This window comes from Carcharodon carcharias, chromosome 7 (genome assembly GCF_017639515.1).
Source record: "Carcharodon carcharias isolate sCarCar2 chromosome 7, sCarCar2.pri, whole genome shotgun sequence".
In the NCBI taxonomy this organism is placed as follows: Eukaryota; Metazoa; Chordata; class Chondrichthyes; order Lamniformes; family Lamnidae; genus Carcharodon; species Carcharodon carcharias.
In genome coordinates this window covers 133834074-133861032 of record NC_054473.1, presented here as the reverse complement: position 1 = coordinate 133861032, position 26959 = coordinate 133834074, and the positions used below count along the sequence as shown (strand labels likewise).

General features: G+C 41.3%; 1 protein-coding gene across 2 annotated transcripts in view; it reads left to right on the top strand.

Annotated features, from left to right (window-relative positions):
* lpcat2 (lysophosphatidylcholine acyltransferase 2) overlaps positions 1-26959 on the top strand; it is a 79006-nt gene that overhangs the window by 14240 nt on the left and 37807 nt on the right. For both annotated transcript variants that reach the window (XM_041190719.1, XM_041190720.1), the window contains exons 4-7: positions 4393-4505; positions 4616-4676; positions 5363-5421; positions 7096-7130. In XM_041190719.1, coding sequence (XP_041046653.1) covers positions 4393-4505; positions 4616-4676; positions 5363-5421; positions 7096-7130 — 268 coding nt within the window. The remainder of the gene's footprint in view (positions 1-4392; positions 4506-4615; positions 4677-5362; positions 5422-7095; positions 7131-26959) is intronic.

The following is a 26959-nucleotide window of genomic DNA, read 5'->3' as shown; positions in this document are numbered from 1 at the left end:
GTGGGCCTGGATTTACATGTAGGCCAGACCAGGTTTCCTTCCCTAAAGGACATCAGTGAATGAGCTGGGTTTTTATAACAATCAACAGTGGTTTCATGGTCGCCATTATACTTTTAATTCCAGATTCTCATTGAATTAAAATTCCGCCATCTGCGATGGGTCTTTGGATTACTAGTCCAGTGGTAATACCACTGTACCACCACCTCCCCCTTATCTAAATCTGGAATCCAAAGCTGCTATCAATAATATCAAACATGAAACCACTGGATTGTCTTAAAACTCCATCTGGTTCACTAGTGCCCTTTAGTGATGAACATCTGCTGTTCTTATCTTGTCTGGTCTAAATGTGACTCCAGCCGACAGCAATATGATTGACTCTTACCTACTCCTAAAATAGCTTGGCCATTCACTCAGTCACATTCAAGAAGGCAGCTGGCTTTGAAATGAGGTTAGACAACACAAGTTGCACAGGTCTAAATTAAAACAAGTTTGGACAGTTTTGACTCAGTTCTAAATCTTGTTGATTCAAAGTATAAACATCTGCGATTTGGTGTCTGGTTCCTTAACCAACATCCAGTATTGGATGAATAAAAATTTCCTCCAATTATATATTGGGAAGACTGAAACCATTGTTTCATTCTCCTATCCACTGACTCCATCCCTCTTCCTGACAAATCTCAGACTAAACCAGACTGATTGCAACTTTGGTGGTGTATCACCCTAGACTTGAATGTAGGAGGGTTGATCAGTAAGTTTGCAGATGATACAAAAATTGGTGGTGTGGTAAATAGTGAGGAGGATAGCCTTAGATCACAGGAGGTCATAGATGGGCTGATCAGTGGCAAATGGAATTTAATCCAGATAAGTATGAGGTGATGCACTTGGGCAGGACAAACAAGGCACAGAAATACATGATGAATGGTAGGACTCTGGGGAAAGTACCAAGGATCAGAGGGACCTTGGTGTGCATGTCCACCGGTCCCTTAAGGTAACGGGATTGTTGGATAAGGTGGTTAAGAAGGCATGAGAGATACTTGCCTTTCTTAGCCGAGTCATAGAATATAAGAGTTGGGAGGTTATGCTGGAACTGTATAAAATGCTGGTTAGGCCACAGCTAGAGTATTGTGTGCAGCTCTGGAATCTGCAATACAGGATGGATGTGATTGCACTAGAGAGAGCGCAGAGGAGATTTATCAGGATGTTGCCTGGGCTGGAGAGTTTGTTATGAAAAGAGATTGGATAGACTGGGGTTATTTTCCTTGAAGCAGAGGAGATTGAGGGGGCACATGATTGGGGTGTATAAAATTATGAGGGGCATAGATAGGGTAGACAGGCAGGAACTTTTCCCCTTGGTGGAGGGATCAATAACCAGGGGGCATAGATTTAAGGTAAGGGACAGGAGGTTTAGAGGGGATGTGAGGAATTTTTTCACCCAGAAGGTGGTGGGAATCTGGAACTCACTGCCTGAAAGGGTGGTAGAGGCAGAAACCTTCATAACATTTAAGAAATATTTGAATGTGCACTTGTGATGCCATGGCATACAAGGCTATGGGCTAGAAAATGAAATTAGAATAGTTAGGTCCTTGTTTGACTGGCGCAGACTCGATGGACTGCAGGGCCTTTTTCTGTGCCGTAGACCTCTATGACTCGTAAGATGAGCTTCGGATCACACCTTCGCACCATCACTAAGATTGCTTGTGTCTACCTCCGTAGCAACACCTGACTTTTTCTCTGCTGCTGAAATCATTGTTCAGGCCTTTATTACTTCTAGACCTGACTATATTCCATTGCACTCCTGGCTGATCTCCCACATTCTACCCTTGTAAACTTGAAGTCATCCAAAACTCCACTGCCCATGTCTTAACTAGCACCAAGTCCCATTCACTGTACCCTTGACCTGAGTTGGCTCCCGGTCAAGCGTAAGTGTCTTGATTTTAAAATGCTCATCCTTGTTTTCATATCTTTCCATGACCTTGCCACTTCCCATTTCTGTAATCTCCCGCAGCTCCTCAATCCTACACAAAATTCGCACTTTCATAACTCCTTGCTTGGTAGTACAGAACTTGAATATTGCTGGAAAAAGAAACATGTCAAAGCTTTTTATCTTGTACACACAAAGGATACTTTGCAAGAATATCAATGTAAGGGGAAAAACTCAAGTGAGTTGAGTTCAGTTTTAATGACACAATGTATGCCCAAATAGATGGTGTTGCCAAGAGATCCCCTCTAGGCCCAGCTCTCACAAACACCTTTGTTGGGTTCCACGAGAAATGTGCCTTCAATGGAATGACACCTAATCTCCAATATGTTTCCAATATGTGGATGATACATTTGCTATATTTAAATCCACAGCTGCATGTAATAATTTCCTAACACGTCTTATGGGCTCCATCATGCGCTAAAATTCACCTTTGAAATGGAGCAGTCAAGTGAATTCCCCTTCCTTGACGTACTAGTTGAGAAATCTGCCAGGGGGTACTCTACCACGGTCTACCACAAGCCTATCTTCACTGGCCAATATACACACTGGGATTCTTACAGTTCCACATGCCATAGGATTGGGCTTATTGGCAACCTTATTAATAGGGCTCAAACTATTTGCTCGCCATACAAGCAGGATTACGGCTACCCTGACCAGATCGTTTCACGCTTTATAAAATGCAGAGTCATGAATGGGCCTAAGGCCATCACTTTCGGCCCTGAAAGGTGCCCAGTCTACCTCCGATTACCCTGGAAGGACAAGGTATCTCAAAACTCTGAGCAACAGATGAAGCTAGCTGTTTCACGCTGCTACTATGCAGTAGCATCATGAGTGATATTCGCCACTAAAAGGATGCTGTCAACAAACCAAAAAGATGTTCTGCATATCACACAAATGAGTAATATGGTATGGGAATTTCGGTGCCTGTGTTATGCTAGGTATGTAGGCCTTATGTCCCAAAGACTAGTGGATCGTATCAAACAGCATGTCCTAGCCATTGTTCACAACTGGCAAGATACAGACCATACCCAACTAGCCTGTGCTTGCAAAACTCAAAACATTGTCCAACATTAGATGTGATTTCGCGATTGGACAATATTTGCTAAATAATCCTCAATGTGCTAAGAATTACGCTGACAACCGATTTAAGATTGTCAGTCAGTCTCACAGTGTGGCACATTTGCGTGTACTGGAAGATACCTATGTTAATACACAGGTTCCTGTTCTTTGCAGACAGAAAGAACATGTACACACATTGTGCCTGTTTCAGCTAAACAAAATAAGTGACAGCCATTTGCTGACTCATTCCTCAGGGCAATGTCTTGACTAATCAGGGTCAAGATGCCAGGTTTAAATTTCAAACAGTGCTTAGCAGTTAACTGTCAGTCACCATCACTGGTGCATTCTTCATGGCAACGCCTCTACAAGTCAGAGTCCACTTGCCAACCAACCTGCACACTCTTCACATACAGTATAAATTGTTGTTTTCCCTTTATGTTGGTATTCTTGCAAAGTGTCCTGATGAGGGCAAGACAAAAATTTTGATGTCTTTTTTTTCTCAGCAATATATAATTCTTGCTTCTTAAATAGCCCTGATTTTAAATGCTCCACTATTGGTGCCCATGCCTTTAGCTGCCAAGGTCCTTTGCTCTGGAAATCCCTCCCTACACTTTTCTGCCTTGCCTTCCTTAAAAAATCTACCTCTTTGACCAAATGTTTGGTCACCTGGCCTAAAAACATGCTTACTGCTCAGTGTCATATTTTTTATGACGCTCCAGTGAAGTGCCTTAGGGTAATGAATATAAGCTGTTGTTCGTGTGCATCACCAGTTGCCAAGCATAAAAATGGTGGCTAGTGTTAGAAATTTAAAAAAAAATCAAATTGTTACATTAGAGATCCTTTTTGAAAGGTACTCTTGGATCAGAACAGAAGCTTTATTCTGCACCAGACTGGTGATATTTCTGACTAGAATTGCTTGATGCTTAAACTGTGCTCTAAGTGGAAAAGTATTCCTTTCCAAAATATTGATTTCTTCGCCTCTTGAGCATTATTTTTTGATTGCTCTTTTTAAAAGAAACTTAAAATAATTCAACTGGAGCCACTCCGAAACAAAAGCATTCTCTAATTAGTCAAGTGGAGACAGAGTTGAAAATACTGAGTAAAATATTTCATAAAAAAACAGATTGCAACATAGCACTCAATAGAATTATTACAATTATAGTGCTGTAGACGCTGTAATAAATGAGATTCTCGGCTTGATAAATTAATTTTACTCTTGGTATGACTTTTTTGGACTTCTGGCTTATTTACTTTGTGTTTTCTATCAGTTTTTTTTCAAGGTAATGACACTGATTTAAAATACTGTAATGGGAGAAAAATAGTTTGTAAAGCCTTTTTTTTTGTTTTTTTAGTATTACTGAGTTGTTCTCAACCTGTGTTGGTATCACGCACTGAGACAAATTCTAGGAAGAAAACTGTTGAAGAGATTACAAAGCGTGCACAGTCAGGAGGGAAATGGCCTCAGGTATTTTAACCACATGTGATTAGATGTGATTGTCTAAACTCTGGCAGTTTTATTAGACCTGAGTTCAGTATCAAATCTCTTTGTTGAAGAATCCTTCTTTTTCTTTCAAGCTGATGATTTTTCCAGAAGGTACCTGTACAAATCGTACCTGCCTCATCACTTTCAAATCAGGTGAGCAAACTGTTTTGATTAAACTTTCACGCATATGTCCTTGTTTTACATATATACTTTAATCACAAGCTTTCAAAATTGGATGGCAATTGTCAATATAATGGTTGTAACTGAGAATTTATTGCTCATTTAGTAAAGAAAGAATTAAAACTAGGACATCTGATGGAATTTGAACATGCCTTCTTCCTGCCGTTTCAGCTTTTGTTTTTTAACGTAACTTTAGCATGTTAGTAGAGGAGTCTATTTTATAAAGATATCAAACCACTTTCCCTTCCAGACTTCAAATATGTGATGAAAAGTCATTTTCTTCTGAAAGTCTGGACAAACCTAATTCAGAAATAAATTGTTTTCCAGTAGACTTCTGATGCATTCAATTTATACATCACTAAGTAATCAGAAAACTTAATGTTTTCCCACAAGTAAAATGAACTGTTATCTCCTAAAACTGCTTTTTATGAAGGGTTAAGAGAAAGGGATAAGGTAAACTTTGCAAACACCAAAACACCCAAATATGTCATCCCTTTTCAAAGATCAGCCCCACGTATTACCATATCTTACTATTTTTTTTCAATCTCTGGTCTCTTCAGTCACCATATTTAATAATTTCAGTATTTTTGAAGTCAAGAGAGCAATGTTTTACATCTTCAAAAAAGTATTAGAATCTTAACTGTTCCTGATGTTTACAGGCGCTTTTATTCCTGGAGTTCCTGTACAGCCAGTACTTATTCGATACCGAAACAGACTGGTGAGTTTTTGTGTGTACAATTTTATTTCTTCATCTTCAATCCTTTCCTCCTCCCTTGACCTCTTGAACCAGTGAAGTAGGAAATGGGTAACAATTTTTACACTGCTCCATTCAGAGCAAGCAATGAGAAAAACCCATTGAGCCTAATCCTTTCACCAAACCCATACAGTCTGTATAGACATAAACTGTCCCAACTCATTCATTCTCTTGGGTTAAAAGGTATAGTTAACTTTTTGTGAGCGACTTGAGGCAATTTCCCAAAAGCTCCAAGTTTGTAATCTCTATGTTAATGCTAAGGAGTTGCATTTAACACTTCTTAAGGAAACATTTAATCCAAGATTTGTGCCCTGAGTTAAGTTTGCTTGTCGTGCCTGCATATTAAAAATACTTAATAATAGTTTGGAATAAATAATATTGAGATTTATCCCTCAATCCGAATGTGATGCAAGGAAGTCATGGCACAAAATGCTGCTTTAAAAATATTTTAATTTTACTACAATATGTCATGTGTATGAACAGGCCCTAAACTTAGCTAGTCAAGGTAATATAGTAACAAATGTGCAACAGACTATCAATCCAAAGCCAGATGTTTGCTTATTTCGGGCATCTTTGGAACTTGCAGATTATTGATGTATTTTACTCTTTTCTAAAGATGCTTGGATGTTGGAGAGGTGCAGACTTAGGCAATCTTCCATATTGTTGGTTAGATGTCAGTGTTGTAGCTATACTAGAATGACTGACCTGTTTCTCAAAAAGAACTTCACTAGTTGTGTGAGGAATAACTTAATGCTTCTAAGACCATACTGATTGCTGTTTATAGTTCCTACATTCTTTATAGCAATCTGCAAAATATTCTTGCATTTCCCTCACCATCATTAGAACAGATGGTTTCACATTTGCTGAAAACTGAGATTGCAATTTGTGACTCCCTGCTTGTAAGTATAAATCTGTATTTCTGGAAATTCAGAGCACCTAATCAAAGTCTAACATCTTGACTTACTTGTATCTTTTGAGATTCTTCTTATCCAAGTAGACAACTACGGTTAGAATCTTTGGTGGGAGATGGGCAGAAGTCCAGAGAAAAAGTGGGAACTGCTGCATATCCAAATTATAGCAAGAGATTAAGATGCATCTATCACTTCTTTATATGCAGACAGTGGTCAGCTGCATATTTATGGATTTTTACACAAGCCATTCAAGAAGAATGTGAAGATCTAATTGCATTAAGTATTGGTTCCAAATTGTAATAAAGGAAGTAGAGTAACAATTCATGCATTGGAAGAAGTTGATGAATGTCTGTTGAGAGCTGACAAGGTACTGCATGATAATGTTTGGGCTACGAAGTTATCAAGTCATTGAATCCTTCACTTACCTTGGAATCAGGCAATTCAACTTCACTTGATATAATATCAAGTCACTCTGATCCATTTATTAAGAAAAATGCAATACTTACGTTCTTCAGACAAAAATCAGCTTTGATAATGAAAGATAAATTGGATTTTCAATATTTATGTTTTCAATTGGTTACATTGTGAGTGGGTCTCTTTAGCAGAGCAAGCTTTTCTTTCCTCAAGAACCACAATGCAGAGATTAGCATGCACATAAATAACTTGATATTTGGCAAGGATTAAATTGTAAATGATTAAACTAATTACAAAATATGTTTTCCAACAGGACACAGTGACTTGGACCTGGCAAGGGCACAGTGTGTAAGTTTTTTTGTATAATTTAATTTATAATTTAGAAATAAAGTTGAATAATGGCTGGTAAAATTAACCAGCATGTAGGTTCAAACAGATGTTTAATTTTCTGTTAAAAGCTTGGGACAAACAGAAGAACATTTAAAATGCCTTTGTTAAACTAAATAGTTGAAGATGAAGGGAATGTTGTGTAAGTTCTAATAGTGGAAAAAGCTGACCTTAAACGCAACGATGTTTCCATGAAGGATGAAATTCTAACCAAACTGAGATAAAACTGCTTGGTCATTCAATGGCCCAGAACTTCTGATCTGGGTTGAAATCCCTATTTCTGAACCAGATCAGACTAAAAGTTACCTACTTACCTTGCTATTATTTTTCAGGCCCGAGTTCCAATGGAGGATCTCCATTTTATCTTAAGTTAAAGAGACTGTTTAAAATGCAAACTTTTAAAACCATTTCCGGACCGTGTCCGGCCCATCTCCCATGCATCTGCCCTCACGCCTTCTCCTCCCTCCCAGAAACATAATAGATAGGGTCCCCCTGGTCCTCACTTATCACCCCACCAGCCTCCACATTCAAAGGATCATCCTCTGCCATTTCCGCCAACTCCAGCATGATGCCACCACCAAACACATCTTCCCTTCACCCCCCCCAGCAGCATTCTGTAGGGATTGTTCCCTCCGTGACACCCTGGTCCACTCCTCCATCACCCCCTACTCCTCAACCCCCTCCTACGGCAACTCCCCATGCAAACGCAGAATATGCAACACCTGCCCCTTCACTTCCTCTCTCCTCACCGTCCAAGGGCCCAAACACTCCTTTCAAGTGAAGCAGTATTTCACTTGCATTTCCCTCAACTTAGTCTACTGCATTCGTTGCTCCCAATGTGGTTTCCTTTACATTGGAGAGACCAAACGCAGACTGGGTGACCGCTTTGCAGAACACCTTCGGTCTGTCTGCAAGCATCACCCAGACCTCCCTGTCACTTGCCATTTTAACACTCCACCCTGCTCTCTTGCCCACATGTCTGTCCTTGGCTTGCTGCATTGTTCCAGTGAAGCTCAACGCAAACTGGAGGAACAGCGCCTCATCTTCCGACTAGGAACTTTACAGCCTTCCGGACTGAATATTGAGTTCAACAATTTTAGATCTTGAACTCCGTCCTCCATCCTCACCCCCTTTCAGTTGCTTCCCCCTCCTTTTTGTTTTTTCCAATAATTCATATAGATTTTTCTTTTCCCAACTATTTCCATTATTTTAAATATATTCCACCCATCATTTATCTATACCTTTTATGCCCTTTTAGTCTTATTTCACCCCACCCCCACTAGAGCTATCTGTACCTTGCTTGTCCTGCTTATCCACTCTTAATTAGCACATTCTTTTAGATAATATCACCACCTTCAACGCCTCTTTGTTCTTTTGTCTGTGACATCTTTTGGTTATCTCCTCATTACTGCTTGCTTGTCCCAACAACAACCCCCCTCCACCGCCCCCGCCCTTAAACCAGCTTATATTTCACCTGTTTCCTATTTTTACTTAGTTCTGTTGAAGGGTCATGAGGACTCAAAACGTCAACTGTGCTCTTCTCCACCGATGCTGTCAGACCTGCTGAGTTTTTCCAGGTATTTCTGCTTCTGTTTTTGTTTAAAACCATTTGCCTTCCATCCTTCCCACAACACCAAACTAAAGTTATGAATGATACCTTCAGTAGCTGTGAGCTTGATGTATATTCAATATGTTTCACCATGCCATCTTCCCCCGCCTCTCTTGTGTTGTCCTGTTTCGTGAGCCTGTGCTTGCATGGTTCCATTCCTACATCTGTCTTAGGGAAACTATTATTAAAGATGTTATAGCAGAACACTTGGGTAAATTCAAGGTAATCAGGCAGAGTCAACATGGTTTTGTGAGAGGGGAACCATGTTTAACCAATTCATTGGAGTTTTTTTGAAGAAGTAATGTGCTTATAGATAAAGGTGAACCGGTGGATGCACTGTACTTAGATTTCCAGAAGGCATTTGATCAGGTGCTGCATCAAAAGTTATTGCAGAATATAAAAGCTCATGGTGTAGGGGGTTACATATTGGCATGGATAGAAGGTTGGCTAGCTAACAGGAAATAGAGTAGGCTTGGGTCATTTTCAGGTTGGCAAGATATGAGTGGTGCGCCACAGGGATCAGTGCAGGGGCTTCAATTTCTTACAAGTTATATAAATGACTTGGTGAAGGGACCAAAGGTATGGTTGCTAAATTTGCTGATGATACAAAGATAAGTAGGAAAGTAGCAAATGGAGTATAATGTGGGCAAATGTGAAATTGTCTATTTTGGTAGGAAGAAAGAAAAGAAGCATATTTCTAAATGGTGAGAGATTGTAGAGCTTTGAGCTGCAGAGGGATCTGGGTGTCCGAGTGCATGATTTGCAAACAGCTAGTATGCAAGTACAGCAAGTAATTAGGAAAGCTAATAGAATGTTTTTTTTATCATGAGGGGAATTCAATACAAAAGTAGAGAGATTATGCTTCAGTTGTACAGGGCATTGGTGAGACCACATCTGGAGGGAGTACTGTGTACAATATTGGTCGTCTTATTTAAGGAAGGATATAAATACATTAGAAACAGTTCAGAGAAAGTTTACTGGATTAATACCTAGAAAATGAGGGCTGACTTATGAGCGAAGGTTGGACAGGCTAGGCTTCTATCCAGTGGCGTTTAGAATAAGAGGCGACTTGATTGAAACATACAAAATCCTGTGGGATCTTGACAGATCTGGATGTGGAAAGGACGTTTATTCTTGTGGGAAAATCTAGAACTACGGGGGACCATTGTTTAAAAATAAGGGGTCACCCATTTAGGACAGAGAAGAGGAGAAATTTTTTATGAAGGTCATGAGGCTTTGGAACTCTCTTCCTCAAAAGACGGTGGAAGCAGAGTCTTTGAATATTTTTAAGGCAGAGCTGGATAGATTCTTGACTAACAAGAGAGTGAAAGGTTATTGGGGGTGGGTGGGAATGTGGAGTTGAGGTTAAAATCAGATCAGCCATGATCATATTTAATGGTAGAGCAAGCCTGAGTGGTTAAGTGGCCTACTCCTCCTAATTCGTATGTTTGTATGTACCTCTCTGAAGGCAGCCAGAGCATTTCTACCTGTGGTTTCTCATCTATCCCATACAGCAATACCTCTGCAATCCTTAATAGATCTACCTTTGAGCCCAGTTAGTTTTCAATCAGCTTTCTCATGTAAACTGATAATATCCAGCTCTATCTCTCCACCACTTCTCCTGAATCTTTGTAATACTTTAATACCATTCAGCTGTGCACCCCCACTTGATGCAACACTTGTGGCAAGGTCTTTAGTGGCCTTGGTCCTACTATGTGGAACACCCTTCCTTAGCTTCTCTACCTTTTGAAAAAAAACCACCACAGATCCCATGTTTTCAATCTCGTTCACTTCTCCTGATGCATTATTTTCTCTGGCTCCGCAATGAGCTTCAGTACATCTGTTTGTGAATTTCTTGGGGTTTTCCGACTAAATGCATCATGTAAGTGCAAATTGGTATTGATATCTTCCCTTTTTTTAGATAAGTTTATCTGTTCTCCTTGTTGATTTAAAGAAGAAAAAGCTATGTGAAATACTTTGAATTACTTCTTTCCCTCAAGTTACAGATTTTTTGATTGTGAAATTATGACTTTTGGACTTTCACTCTTCTCTGAACTATTTTCGTAGCATAGAGTGCAAGAGGGTCATTCATGTATCCCTGAAGTGCTCTCACTGATGTATTGAAAACTGTCCTTTTGAAGTGATTTTTTGGGTGGTTCTGAGGGACTTGAGTCTGGGCAAAGGATCCCAGATTGGTTGCTGCTACATATTGAATTAATAATGATTGGTTTTCTTGATCTATCCTAGGAAGTCTTAAATGTTACCTCCCATTAAAATAAAATGGTATGTCTGCATGAGGCCAAAAATACCATATAAAATAAACATGCAAGTATCATTATTAAAAAAGAAATGATATACCGTCACAATCATCTGCACATCCCTATTTGCTACACTCTACATTCTTCTAGGGTAGATTACATAGACAAGAGATTAACATGTTTCAGTGAAATTACATAATCTTTTCCCTCCTGCAGTATATAAAGGCACCCTATGAGGCTGTGTTCAGTTCTTTTATTCTCACCATTATTACAAGTTGCATTGAGTTTGCTACATCAAGAAATCTTCCCTGCCCACCATTCAATCCCATGCAGTCCTGCATTTAGTTGCTTTGCTTCAAACTTAACTCTTGAGGGATTACATTAAAGCCTAGTGTAAGTTATAAAATTAATTATGTAATGTAGTGAGTCACAAAAAACTCTTGATTTCAAATGAAAAAAAAATGTATGTTGCCTTTGTAAGTTAACCAACTATAAGCATGGCTTACATTCAACTGCCAGGGGAGAGTGAAGTAAAAAACTGATTGTCTGTTATTGAAACAAGAACACTGAGACCAAGAAATCAAGGGAACAAGTTCTCACCTTCCTGTATATCTAGAAATGAACCCTATCCTCAGCATACAGATCAAAAATTGAGCTCTGCTGTGCCACTGGTGTCAACACTGCAGGAGCCCTGAGGAGATAAAAATGGCAGTAAATCATCTTCTGGCTGTTTCTGCGTGGCCTGTGTAGCTCACTGTATTTGGATGGGCCATGGTCTGGATGTGCCGTGCCTGTGCTGGAAGCATGCAGACTGGACAGATCGCAATGACATTCAGCATCTTTAATGTTGATTTCGTGTCAAGCCTGCCATTTTAGGACCTATGAGGCCTGTTAATGCTCTCTCATGTGTCCAGCTGTATGGATCCCTGTTTCCTACTGGCACTATTTACAGGCATCAGCATGGGAATTTAGGCGAGGTGCTTTTGACTCTCTTTTACTGCTGCAAGGTTAGTGGAAGTACTGTATATTATGACGTTGGAGAAGCTTTCTGGTTAAGAGTCAGAACGGGAGTAGTCACAGAATCACAGTGCAGAAGAGGCCCTTCGGCCCATTGAGTCTGCACCGACACATGAGAAACACCTGACCTACCTACCTAATCCCATTTACCAGCACTTGGCCAATAGCCTTGAATGTTATGACGTGCCAAGTGCTCATCCAGGTACTTTTTAAAGGATGTGAGGCAACCCGCCTCCACCACCCTCCCAGGCAGCACATTCCAGACTGTCACCACCCTCTGGGTAAAAAAGTTTTTCCTCTCATCCCCCCTAAACCTCCTGCCCCTCACCTTGAACTTATGCCCCCTTGTGAGTGGCCCTTCAACTAAGGGGAACAGCTGCTCTCTATCCACCCAGTCCATGCCCTTCAATCTTGTACACCTTGATCAGGTCGCCCCCTCGGTCTTCCCTGCTCCAACGAAAACAACCCAAGTCTATCCAACCTCTCTTCATATCTTAAATGTTTCATCCCAGGCAACATCCTGGTGAATCTCCTCTGCACCCCCTCCAGTGCAATCACATCCTTCCTATAATGTGGCGAGCAGAACAGCACACAAGACTCCAGCTGTGGCCTCACCAAGGTTCTATACAACTCCAACATGACCTCCCTACTTTTGTAATCTGTGCCTTGATTGATAAAGGCAAGTGTCCCATATGCCTTTTTCACCACCCCACTAACATGCCCCTCCGCCTTCCGAGTTCTATGGACACACATGTCCCTTTGTTCCTCAGAAATTCCCAGTGCCATGCCATTCACTGACTACTTCCTTGTCAAATTACTCCTTCCAAAGTGTATCACATCACACTTTTCAGGGTTAAATTCCATCTGCCACTTATCTGCCCATTTGACGATCCCGTCTATATTTTCCTATAGCCCAAGGCACTCAACCTCATTGTTAACCACCCGGCCAATCTTTGTGTCATCCGCAAACTTAATAATCCTACATCCCACGTAGTCATCTATATCGGTTATATAAATTACAAATAATAGGGGACCCAGCACAGATCCCTGTGGTATGCCACTGGACACTGGTTTCCAGTCACTAAAGCACACTTCTGTCATCACCCTCTGTCTCCTACAACTAAGCCAATTTTGAATCCACCTTATCAAATTACCCTGTATCCCATGTGCCTTTGCCTTTTTAAGTCTCCCATGTGGGACCTTGTCAAAGGCTTTGCTGAAATCCATATAAGCTACATCAACTGCACTAGCCTCATCTACACACCTGGTCACCTCCTCAAAAAATTCAATCAAATTTGTTAGGCATGACCTCCCTCTGACAAAGCCATGCTGACTATCCCTGATCAAACCTTGCCTCTCCAAATGGAGATAGATACTCTCCTTCAGAAATTTCTCCCAATAGTTTCCCTACCACTGATGTGAGACTCACTGGTCTGTAGTTCCCTGACTTATCTCTGCAGCCCTTCTTAAATAGCGGAACCACATTAGCTGTTCTCCAGTTCTCTGGCACCTCCCCCGTGGCCAGAGAGGAATTAAAAATTTGGGTCAGAGCTCCTGCGATCTCCTCCCTTTCCTCCCTCAGCAGTCTGGGACACAAATCATCTGGACCTGGAGATTTGTCCACTTTTAAGCCTGCCAACACCTCCAATACCGTGTCACCCCCTATATTAATTTGCTTAAGAACCTCGCAGTCTCTCTCTCCGAGTTCGATACCTTCATCCTCATTCTCTTGGGTGAAGACGGACGTGAAGTATTCATTCAACACTCTAGCAATGTCCTCTGGCTCCACCTATAGATTGCCCCCTTGGTCCCTTATGGGCCCTATTCTTTCCCTGGTTATCCTCTTCCCACTGATATGCTTATAGAATACCTTGGGATTTTCCCTACTTTTACCAGCCAGAGCTTTCTCATATCCCCTGTTTGTTCTCCTAACTGCTTTCTTAAGCTCCACCCTGCACTGTCTGTATTCCACTAATGCCTCTGCTGATTTGCTTCCCTTGTACCTGCTAAAAGCCCCTCTCATCCTTCTCATCGTAACCTGAATATCTCTGGTCATTCATTGTTCTCTAGGCTTGTTACTCCTTCCCATCACCCTAGGGGGAACATGTTGAGCCTGTACCCCCCCCGCCATTTCCTTTTTGAACACCCCCCCCACTGTTCCTCTAGATTTCCCCACAAGTAACTGTTCCCAGTCTACCTTGCCCAGATCCTGCCTTATTTTACTATAATCCATTCTTCCCCAATCCAAAACATTTTTTTGCAACTTGTCGATTTCTTTGTCCATAACAAACTTCAACTGTGCCATGCTGTAGTCGCTATCACTAAAGTGCTCGCCCACCACCACCTCAGCCACCTGTCCGGCTTCATTCCCCAGAATTAGGTCCAGCAATGCACCGTCCCTTGTTGGACCCTCTACATACTGACCTAAAAAGTTCTTGTACATATTTCAAGAAATCCACTCCATCCAAGCGCTTAACACTATGTCCATCCCAATTAATGTTGGGAAAGTTGAAATCACCTAATATAATTACCCTATGGTTATTGTTTTTACACACCTCCACAAATTGTGCACATATTTGCTCTCAATTTCCCACTGACTATGTGGGGGTCTATAATAAACACCTAATAATGTGGTTACCCCTTTTTTTATTCCTAAGCTCTACCTAGAAAGCTTCATTCGATGCCCCCTCCAAGATATCATCTCTCCTTACTGCAGTAACGGACTCCTTAACTAATACCCCATCCCCTTTCTTGCCTGAAGATTCTATATCCCGGAATGTTGAGCTGCCAATCCTGCCCTTCCCTCAACCACATCTCAGTGATGGCTATTATATCACAATTCCACATGTCATCCTCACCCTTAACTCATCTGTTTTACCTGTAATACTCCTGGCATTAAAGTAGAGACCATCCAGCCTTGCCTTACTCCCTTGAAGCTTATTGCAGCTGTACTCCCTCTGACTTGATTGTTTTACTGTATTATGATGTGTCCCTATTCTGCTAACATTCTGTGTCCCCTCCCCCTGCCGAATTAGTTTAAATTCCTCCCAACAGCACTAGCAAACACGCCCGCAAGGATGTTAGTCCCGCTCTGGTTCAGATGTAGACCGTCCCGCTTGTACAGGTCCCACCTTCCCCAGAAATGGTCCCAGTGATCCAGGAATCTAAAACCCTCCCTCCTGCACCAACTCTTAAGCCATGTATTCATCTATGCTATTCTCCTATTTCTGAGCTCGTTAGCACGTGGCATTGGGAGTAATCCAGAGATTACAACCCAAGAGGTCTTGCTTTTTAGTCTACTGCCTAACTCCCTGAATTCTTGATGCAAGACCTCATCCCTCTTTCTACCTATGTCATTGGTACCAACATGTACCATGACCTCTGCCTTATCAGTAGTGCTAGACTTTTCCATGGACTAGACTGTTGTTTGAAAGCCTCTGAGCAGAAAGTTTGTTCTCACTAGTGGAGGTTGTAGTTACAGACCTCCTTTGGTTGCAGAATGAGAGGGAAATGGAGCACAATCAGCTGAGAGAGAAAGCTGTGCAGAGGGAGGAGAAGGGCTCTCAACAGAAGACCACATTCACCTAAGGTATTTAGGGAGCACTCCTCCTACCTCCAATTCAGCCAGGAGCAGTGGCTAAGGTGGCTACACTTTACCAAGGAGGTGGTCATTAACTGAGCCACCTCTTCCAGCCAGTGCTGCAGCTGCAGAGCAGGGTGAGGACAGTGCAGCTAGGTGGCTGCCATTGTTCTAAATTTCTACGCCTAAGTATCTTCCCAGACTGGAGCTGGAAACATTGCCAACAGTTCATAGTTTGTCATTGCCATGCACTGCTGCATCAGGGAGGTCACAGAGAATCTAAGCAGGGCAGTGGGATTCTCACTGATGTTGGGAGCCATCAGTGAGAATTCCAGTGACTGCAAGCACCATATAAATCAATGGGGAGGTGTACTAGAATTTACCCTGAATTTACAATTAGTGTGCAACCATACACACAGCGTCGTTTTGGTGAATGCCTGTAATCTTGGCAGCAGCTTTCATCTTGCAATAGTCAGCCATTACCATCATTTCTGAGTCACCACCATGAACCAGAAGATGGCTGTATGGTGACCAGGGCTACCCGCATGTGCCTTATGACTTCCCTCTGCTACTTGATCACACTCTCAAAAGCCATTCTACCCTATGGAAACCTATGGAACAAACCATTGGCATTGTAAAACTGTTCTGCTTGGGCCACTCTGGAAGTTGGGGTGGGTAGGAGGGAAGATGGTGGCAGGTTGTATACCCTACAATAATTGCTGGTGTGTTGCTCCAAATGTGTGTTGGTTTGTTGTGTTCCACACAAGCTGGATCTCAAGAGGTTGCAGCTCTTGGCACAAAACTTTCGGCGAGTACATTGAAAGGAGGAAGAAGAGAGGAGACATCATTGCTCCACCATTTCTATGCTGGAAAACTTGGGTTCCAAGCTCTATGGGAACTCCTGTGCCAAATTGGAGCTGGACTCCTCCATGATCCATGAGAGTAACAACAGGCTATGTGGCAGGACTTTCAATGCACCAAACAGCTCTGTGTGCATGCCACCAGCCTTTTTCCTGCATATCACCCATCCAAGTTCTCATCTGAGCCTTCTGCAGCAGGGCTCATCTGTAACATCTCCCTCCAGTGAACTAGCACACGTGCAGTCCTTTCCTCCTGTCCAAGCAACAGCTCTCACTCGAGCCTGGTGACTCGCCAGATGCCGATCCCACCTTTTGACTACTCTTGAAATTATGCATGGTGCCTATATTTGAGCTGCTTGCTGCGTGTGTCAGTTCAAGTAATGATGCTCCTTCGTCAGATATCTACTGTTGTTCATGCCCTTCCTGAGGAGGCTTCACTGGCTGGCCAGGCGGCAGTTTTCTTAGGCATCTGAAAACGATTGCAGAAGGGAAGAGTTAAAATGAGGGAAACTGTGTGAGTGGAAAGCAGAAGGATAATGGTCTCACCATCTGAAGCTTGTACTTCATGCCTGAAAGGACGATGACAAGATGGGATTTAACAAGGTGCATAAAGCAGTAATGTACCATCAGTCTGTATGGTCTTGGGCTGGCAGCTGCAATCAGGCCTGTGTAGTACCGTCTTTTCCAAGCTCTTTGGGAAATGCAGTCTTGTCTATCTCCCAGAGGTCCTCTGTTGCTTCCTTCCTTCTATTATGTGCCACCTTGTCCTTCACTTGAAAGTGAAGAGTGTCAGTGGATTTGTTGTAATGTGGTTGGATGATAATATGTCATAGCTGACTAGCTGGAAGTATAAGGAAGCTGTGAGGTATGCGCACGAGGCCGTGGCAGAGACCAGTGTGTTTGAAGGTGAGTTGAAATCTATAAATATTAGGCAGGAGTTTGATTGTTAGAGATAGCTGATGCATGAGTGATGAGGATGTGGTTCATTAAGCAGCATCTAGGTTTTGTGGTGCAGTGGGTAGGAGATAACATTTGAAGATGCATTCAATAAGCTTGATCACTCATGTGAGATCACTAAAATTTTTGCAGCACTTCAACAAGGTCCTCTTGGCTGGACTCCTTGAATGACTTCCATGGCTACCTGCTCCCAATCTTTTCTTAATATATGCCTTGTGGGCCTCCTGTGGAAACACAATGTCACTTCTCCTTTTCTCCTTCGGGACTAAGGTCTCCAGCATCAGGGAATCAGGGTCCTCTCTCTGGCTTGCTGCTCAATGGATGCTTGTTATGCCTTGTGAGAAATACTACTTTGAAATAGTCCCTGAACCTCCCTTTAAGAGTTGCAAGCTGGCTTTAAGAAGTGCAGCTTTAACTTGTGCTAATCTCACACAAGTCTGGACCCTCTGCTCAGTGTGCAGCCAGTCAGTAGCTTGATTAGCACCAGGCTGCATAACCCAATCACCGTGGTGAATATTAGCACGAAATATGTGTGTGTTGCCTGTGTTGCCTCAATTGGGTGCAGGGGTAATAGTGCATCATGATCCCCACCCCTGCAAATTAGCTTTATCAAATTTTTAACCCACAGTCTTTATTGCTGCCACCGAATTAATCTCAGACTTCAGTGAAATCACAGAATCTCTCAGTGCAGAAGAGGCCCTTCGGCCCATCGAGTCTGCACCGACACATGAGAAACACCTGACCTACCTACCTAATCCCATTTACCAGCACTTAGCACATAGCCTTGAATTTTATGATGTGCCAAGTGCTCATCCAGGTACTTTTTAAAGGATGTGAGGCAACCCGCCTCCACCGCCTTCCCAGGCAGCATATTCCAGACCGTCACCACCCCCTGGGTAAAAAGGTTTTTCCTCACAAAATCCCCTAAATTCCCTGCCCCTCACCTTGAACTTGTGGCCCCTCATGACTGACGCTTCAAATAAAGGGAATAGCTGCTCCCTATCCACCCTGTCCATGCCCCTCATAATCTTGTATGCCTCGATGAGGTTGCCCCTTAGTCTTCTCTGCTCCAACGAAAACAACCCAAGTCTATCCAACCTCTCTTCATAACTTAAATGTTTCATCCCAGGCAACATCCTGGTGAATCTCCTCTGCACCCCCTCCAGTGCAATCACATCCTTCCTATAATGTGGCGAGCAGAACAGCACACAGGACTCCAGCTGTGGCCTCACCAACGTTCTATACAACTCCAACATGACCTTCCTACTTTTGTAATCTGTGCCTCGATTGATAAAGGCAAATGTCCCACATGCCTTTTTTCACTGCCCCACTCACATGCCCCTCTGCCTTCAGAGATCTATGGACACATGCCAAGGCCCCTTTGTTCCTCAGAACTTCCTAGTGTCATGCTGTTCATTGAATACTTCCTTGTGAAATTACTCCTTCCAAAGTGTATCGCCTCATACTTTTCAGGGTTAAATTTCATCTGCCCATTTGACCATCCCATCTATATCTTCCTGTAGCCCAAGACACTCAACCTCACTGTTAACCACCCAACCAATCTTTGTCATCCACAACTTTACTAATCCTACCCCCCACATAGTCATCTATATGAATGACGAATAACAGGGGACCCAGCACAGATCCTTGTTGGACGCCACTGGACACTGGCTTCCAGGCATTAAAGCAACCTTCTGTCATCACCCTCTGTCTCCTACAACTAAGCCAATTTTGAATCCACCTTATCAAATTACCCTATATCCCATATGCATTTGCCTTCTTTATAAGTCTCCCATGTGGGACCTTGTCAAAGGCTTTGCTGAAATCCATATAAACTACATCAACTGCACTAGCCTCTTCTACACACCTGGTCACCTCAAAAAATTCAATCAAATTTGTTAGGCATGATCTCCCTCTGACAAAGCCATGCTGACTATCCCTGATCAAACCTTGCCTCTCCAAGTGGAGGTAGATTGTCTCCTTCAGAATTGTCTCCAATAGTTTCCCTACTACTGATGTGAGACTCACTGGTCTGTAGTTCCCTGACTTATCTCTGCAACCCTTCTTAAATAGCAGAACCACATTAGCTGTACTCCAGTTCATGTCACTCCCTATATCAATTTGCTCAAGAACCCCGCAGTCTCTCTCCCCGAGTTCCATACCTTCATCCTCATTCTCTTGGGTGAAGACGGATGTGAAGTATTCGTTCAACACTCTACCAATGTCCCCTGGCTCCACCCATAGATTGCCCTCTTGGTCCCTAATGGGCCCTACTCTTTCCCTGGTTATCCTCTTCCCATTGATATACCTAGAAAATATCTTGGTATTTTCTCTAATTTTATCATGTAATTGATTTCCCAGAAAATTCCTCTTTACATTCCCAGCCTTTCTTCCAAATGCTTTTGAATTAATGCAGCTTTGTACTTACTGTCAAACATAGTGCATCTCCTGCAAGCCAAGCCACTCCTGACTTCCTTGTAGCTTAGTTCCATTCACACAAATGCTTTCAAAATCTCAGGTTGAGAAACTTAAGTTTACAAAGCTCCAACATGCATTCACTTCTGTAGATGACTGAAACTTTAGCCTTTGCTAATCACTAAACTTGTATGATAAACAGAATTGTTGTGTAAGGTTAATTCCTTTACAGGCTTCAGTATTCTTGTATTAATAACAGTAATGGTCCAACATAACTTGCCTCTGAAATCCTTGACTGAGTGAGGTGGATTTTCCTTTGTATCACTGTGTGAAAGTAGGTAATCTTCTAGGAGAGTATAAAAAGCTGGGTGAGCTTCTGTAGTTGGGGGGATGAGAGTTGGGGCAGCAGCTTAGCTTCTGTCGAATTTCTGCATTTAAAAATGGCTGGCAAGGTTTTCTTCTGGCTGTTGTGTCTTCATTATATCCATTTTCCCAATCCCCACCCCACCATAAATAAATGTTGATGAGTAGGAAAGGTTCACTTCTCCACACGATTTTCCTATCCTTAAAAAGTAATGATGGCACGTTAATTGCAGAGATGTAGAATAGTAGGGAAGCATTTAATGGAAGATTTAAAGAGCTGCAAGCATTTAGTTTATATTTGTCATTTGGACCTATTGAGGACTAAAGACTTTTCCTAGAGACTAGACCAGGGTCATTATAGTGACAAATTAAATATTAGTGGAGACATTCCTGGGCTATGGAGTTTCCACTGTTCCTCTATCATAAGAAAGAGGATGATGGTAGAGGAGTGGACAGAGGCCAGGCTAATCCAGCATTATCGGCACCATGCCAGACATTGTATTGGTAAAGGCTGTCTTTTCTGAATATATCTGTAAAGTAGAGTCTGAAAATGCTGGGCTTTCTACCTGAGGCTGTCTTGTGCTATGCTATCTGTTGGCCCTTGAATTGTAACTGATTTCAACTAGAGGCACAGATCTGTAGCTGTAAATGTCACCACAGTTTTTAATTTTTATGGCATCAGGTTTTCTACACTGGGGCAGCATCAGCCTCAAAATTAAATATGCAGTGTGCCCCTGCATCAAGCAGTTGTCTCCTGACCTGTTTAAATGGGAATCACTGACATTTTGCTTTCTGTGGTCTCTGCCAAAATAAGCTTCTGCATAATAATGGTATTTCTACAAATCTAGTGTGCTAGTAATGGAACCCATTTTGCAGTAAAGGTCCCTTATGCGTAACTGCTAAATTATTTCAACAAAAAAGGCTTCCATTTTTATTTATTCATCCTCAGGATGTAGGTGTCACTAGCAAGGCTGGCATTTAGTGCCCATCCCTAGCTGACCTGTGTGACATTTGTCTATTGTTGAAAACCGTTTTGCAGGTGTTTTTTTTTGTCATTTTTTATCTAAATTCTTAAGACTTAAAGTACAAGTCACCTTTTGTCATCTTTCTCCCCTCTTCCTTGACAGTGAAAGTTTTGTATTCCAATATGGTTGGAGTGATCATTTGTTTACCTAGTCGGCCATGTGTCCAAATGTTCAAAAGAAGGTGACCTCTTGGGTTGAAGAGAGCGCTTCTATTATGGAATACTTCCTCCAAGGTCTCTGACAGGCATTTCTGTCATTTATCACTGATCAGTTAGAGAACATTCTTTTTCTAAACGGCCACAAAAATTGCTTTTTGGAAATGTATGATAGAATTAAGTCAAAAAGCAAACTACAGTAAAATGTTTGTTATCTGACACTCTACTAATCTGAATCCTCTATTAACCTGAATTTAGACCCGAGGTCAGGTCTGTTTTTTGACTAAAGATGTCAATCTCACAATTAATTGCTATTGGTGGCTTGTCCTCGCCCTGGCCTCAACCTCCCTCTATTCTGCAGCACCACTTGATTTGCACACTTTTGCACCTCTCATAAGACCTCAGCATATGCATGATCACCCTAGAGCTTTCTGATTGGGTGAAATGCAGAATTCTCCTTACATGTTAGTAACCAGTACCTCCCATCTTTTGAGCACACTGGATAACAGATTTTCTTGTAGAACATTTTTAAAAGATATTTTTGCCAACATTGATCTTTCCAGGAGATCTTCTAATGGTGTTCTGAAATTTCTTGCTAGAAAGTGACCTAAGGAGAATCTTCCACTCTGTGTAGTTTGTTTACTGCTCTCTATAGCCAATATTTGGCCTCTGCTTGATGTCTTTCCTTGGCTGCATGCTCAGACTATGGTTTACTATAGATATTTGTTTGCCATTCTATGGTGCAATAGCTTGGTAACCTATCGTAGAATCTTTCTTAATGGTAGATTGACTACCTAATAAGTGCTATGAGAACATCTCAATTGTGTTCATGCCTTAAGAGACTATAGCCCAACTCATTGTTTATAATTCGCTGTATGGGCTTTGACTTCAGGTTTACCAGCCCCCATCTAATATAGTGTGTAAATGCATGTCTTGCTCATAGATTGGAAATCTTGCTAAAAGTCCTCTGCTAATTGAGGTCAGTGGAAAATATTAAGGTATTTTTGGAAGATGGTAAGACTTGATTTGAAGATAACGTGTGTAAAGATGGTCAGGTTTTAGGTCGTTACTGATAAGAACTGTATGTGTTGGGATTTCCATTTAGGTTTAAGAAAAATGATCAAATACATTCTTTTAGGAAATGGCAAAAATGGTTCACAAAATAAATTGTAACTGAAATTTAAAATTGTCATATTTTCTTACGTAGAAAGCAGTTTTTAAATTTTCTGGTATAAAGATAAAAAATTGTGTTTGTAACGCCCTGTTTCTTAGATTAATCAGCAACAACGGAAGTTGCAGACAACCTGAAACCTTAATGCATTTCCTGTTCATACTAAAGGCAATTGTTTCTAGAGTGGTTTTGCTTTTCTCAGAGGGGAATAATACATGATGAATACTTTAGTATTGCTGTGTCCCAATAATAAGTGACAGCTGTCATCCTACTACCGGACTAATGTATATCTAAACGGTAATTTACAGAGCGTGAGGATTTTTCTTTTTGTCCCATGTGATAACTAATTTTAGGTTGTAATTCAGATACAAGGTCACAAGATAAATAAATGAGGATGAGGCAAACTGTTAACTCCTTTTTAGTTCATTTTTCCAGAGAGATCCTAGGGGAGGGGCACAGACTGTAGCATGAAGGTAATGTTACTGGACTAATGATCTAGAGACCTGGACATATATTCAGATCCCAGCACAACAGTTGGGGGAATTTTAAATATGATTAATTCATAAATCTGAAATAAAAAAAATCAGTCTCAGTAATGTTGATCTGGAAACTACCAGATCTGGTTCACTAAGGTCCTACAGGGGAGGAAATCTGCCATCCGGACCTGGTCTGACCTACGTTTAACTCCAGATCCACAGCAACTGGAAAACGCTTAACTGCTCTCTAAAATAGCCAAACAAGCCAGCTACTCTGTTGTATCAAAGTGCTAAAGAAAAGTTAAGTAAGAGAACTAGACAGAACACCTAGCATTGACCCAGGCAGTGGAAATGACAAAAGCATACCCCACCCAGTAGACTCTGCAAAGCCCTCCTCACTAACATCTGGGCACTTTCACCAAAATTGGGAGAGCTGTCTCATAGGCTAGTTAAGCAACAGCCTAACATGGTCATACTTGTACCTTACAACCAATGTCCCAGACTCCTCCATCACCATCCCTAGGAATGTCCTGTCCCAGCAGCAGGACAGCCTCACTGAAAGTAATGGCACAATATTACAGTCAGGAGGGAATGACCCTGGGAGTCCTCAGCATTGACTCTAGATTCCATGATGTCTCATGGCATTCGGTCTAATGCAGACAAGTAAACCTCCTGGTGAATACCACCTACCTCCAGCTGATTAGTCTGCTGTTCTATGTTGAACGCCGCTTGGAAGAAGCACTGAGGGTAGCAAGGATACAGAATGTACTTTGGGAGGAGAAACTTCCATTGTCCATCACCAAGACTAGCTCATTAGCAGCACTACTGACAGAGCTGACTGAGTACTGAAGGCTATCTCTACCAGACTGGGTCTGTGGCATGTGGTTGGAGAAACGAGAAGTGGGAAAAACCTACTTTACCTCAAGTTCACCAATTTTCCTGTCTCAGATTCATCTGTCCATGACAATATAGGTAGACCATCACATAGCCCTTGTACAGGCGAGGTTACAAATGCCGACTGAGGACATTCTCCATTGTGTTGTGTGGCACTACCACCATGCTAAAATTGGACATCCACAAAGTGCTGTGGGCCATCAACAGAAGCAGAATTACATTTAACAAAATATGCAACCGCATGTCGACATGTCCCCCACTTTACTGTTATTATCAGGACTGCCAACAACTCACCATGCCTCCTTAGCACCTTCTAAACCTGTGACCTCTACCACCTAGAAGGAAAAAGGGCAGATGACACATGGGAACACCACCACTTGAGAGTTCCCCTTCATGCCACACACCATCCTGACTTGGAACTGTGCCACCATTCCACTGTCACTGGGTCAAAATCCTGGAAGTCCCTTTCTAATAGCACTGTAGCGGACCTACATTAGATGGATTGCAGCAGTGCAAGGCGGCTTTTTAATATCAATTGCATAATAGGCCATTTTGCATTGATTCTCTGAATACAAGAAAATTATGTAAATTGGAGACTGTAGTGTTCCAAGGACCAAGCCTGAGGCATAGAACTCAGTTCTTCTTCACACTTGACATAATGCTTTTAATTAGTAATTGTTTCAATCAGCCACTTTCTTGTTAATTCCAAGGCTTTACCCTGAAATCCCTCAGTTTTGAGTTTTATTCACAGACTTTGGTTGGAATTTTATCATTTTATTATGGAAGCCAAAATACACCTCATCAAGGAACTTGCCTCTCTCTAATTGGGTTGTCACTTCCTCAAAGAACTCGAGGAAGTTAGCTGGTATGACTTTCCCCTTCTAAATCCATGCTGACTGCTGTCAATTTGGTTTTTGATATTCATGTTTACTCCTAATAATCAATTCCACTAGTTTACATGGAATTGAAATCAGATTACTTAGGTCTGTAGTTGTCATTTTCTATTTGATCAGCCATTTTTCAACATGGACATCCCATTAGATTGTTTCCAATTTACTTGGACCTCCCTAGGTCCATTGGCTCCTCCATAATTGTCAGTACCTTACAAATCGCCACTCTGTTCTCTGGGATCAATATACTCCTAGTCTCGGGGCATTTGTATCAAGCCCATTTAGCCAGATCATCCTTCTCAATTATAATAGTCATTGATTTTACTTTGGGTATCTTTGGATCGGAAGTTTTCCTTTGTGAATACTAAGATGTAATCATTCAATAAGTGCTAATTTGTGCCTTTCCTTGGTTTCAAGTTTGTATCCATTATAACATGCATTTATTTTCTGATTTCACTCCTGTTGTCACAGTATAAAAGGATTTTTTTATTGCTGTGCTTAGCTTCAGCTGTTGTGATTTGTTCCAGGTTACTCTTTGACCCTCTGATCAATCTTTTAATGTCCTTCTGCATTTTTTGTAGTCAGTCCAGTGATCCCCTTCTCATTCTCCCTGATGATTTATACAGGCAGTTTTTCCTTTCCATCTCAATTTTAATGTGTTCGTTAATCAAAATGTAGTGTGAGTTAATTCATTTTGGAAATGTATTTATTTTACATACTTGAGATTAGACTTTTAAAACTGTTCTGATTGACTTGTACTGAAACATTATTAAACAATGTCCTCTGACTTATGTGCTTTAGTTATTCTTTCAGTTCAGTTAACTTAGCCCTTGATCCTGGTCCTGTCAATAAACAACTTGTACATTAGATTAAACTTTATTATTCTGTGGGTGCTGTTTCTGGGATACTACTTGATATATTTTCTGGGTCTTGTCTGAAAATCAGATCAAGAAAACTATTTACAATCCATGCAATGATTTTATCATTGTGCACTTAAATAATCCATTTGCAGCTTGGTCTATTATTAATTTTGCTGTTATGTTACTAAACTGGTAACTCATTTGCAGTTAGCAATTACATGAACTATCTTTAATCTATAATGAATAATATCAGCTCATTTCAGGTCTTGATGTTACTTTTGAAAGAGTTTATTTCCCCCCTCTGCCTTCACCAGTGCATAGCAATAATAAACGATTTGTTAAGCTATTGGCACCTGTGGGACAATACCACTTTGCACAAGTAAAAGATAAAATTCTCAAAACTGTGCATAATCTGCTGACATGTACTAGTACCTATATTCGCACATTCACAAGCGTCAAATGACCAGAAAAATTCTTAAGGAAAAACATGACAAGGTTAAATAGCTGCTGACTAACATGAGACATTAGGAAGAAGTATAATAAAAAGAAAAAAAACATTTAAAGAGACACAGACTATTTTCCCTTCACCTTTCCTTTGTTCAGTTTCTTTTCAAATCCTGCTCATCTTTAGGCCTAATCTGTTCTAATGAACCTGAAATGTTATATGCTCTGTCCTTTCTATAGGTACTACCCTAATTTCTCCACAGATGCAGACTTAAATGCTAGGACACTACACAGTTCTGCTTTTGTTTTAAGATTTACATTATTATGGTTTATTTTCTTTATCTGAACTATCACAGTTGGGTCTTGAAGACTTTCTTTAAATCCTGAAGATGGTTTCTGTGTGGGTAGTGAGTCAAAGTATACTACTGAATGGTTCTTTCTGGCATTTAGTTTGTGGCTAGGCAGAGGCTTGAAACCTATCCTTGGTTGGAAATGTTGCTTGGCATGGGTGGCTTGAATGTGTAAAAGGAGATCTCACTGTGTAAACTGAAACCTGATTGCTAGACTGGGCTGCTTTTGAAATTTAGGCTGGCTTGTGACCTGAATTAGTGTTACCCCGTGGTAGGCTCAAACATAATTTCAGTATTTTTTAAAATAAATTCTGTGAAGAATAAATGAAATGAGGATAACTTAAGTATTTATTTATGGGAACAAAGGGTTAAATAAGTAAAAGAGGAAACTGTGGTGCAAATGTCCTCTAATACATACATCAGTGACAAAAAAAACTCTTATGAAAGCATTTCCTCGTCACTCAAG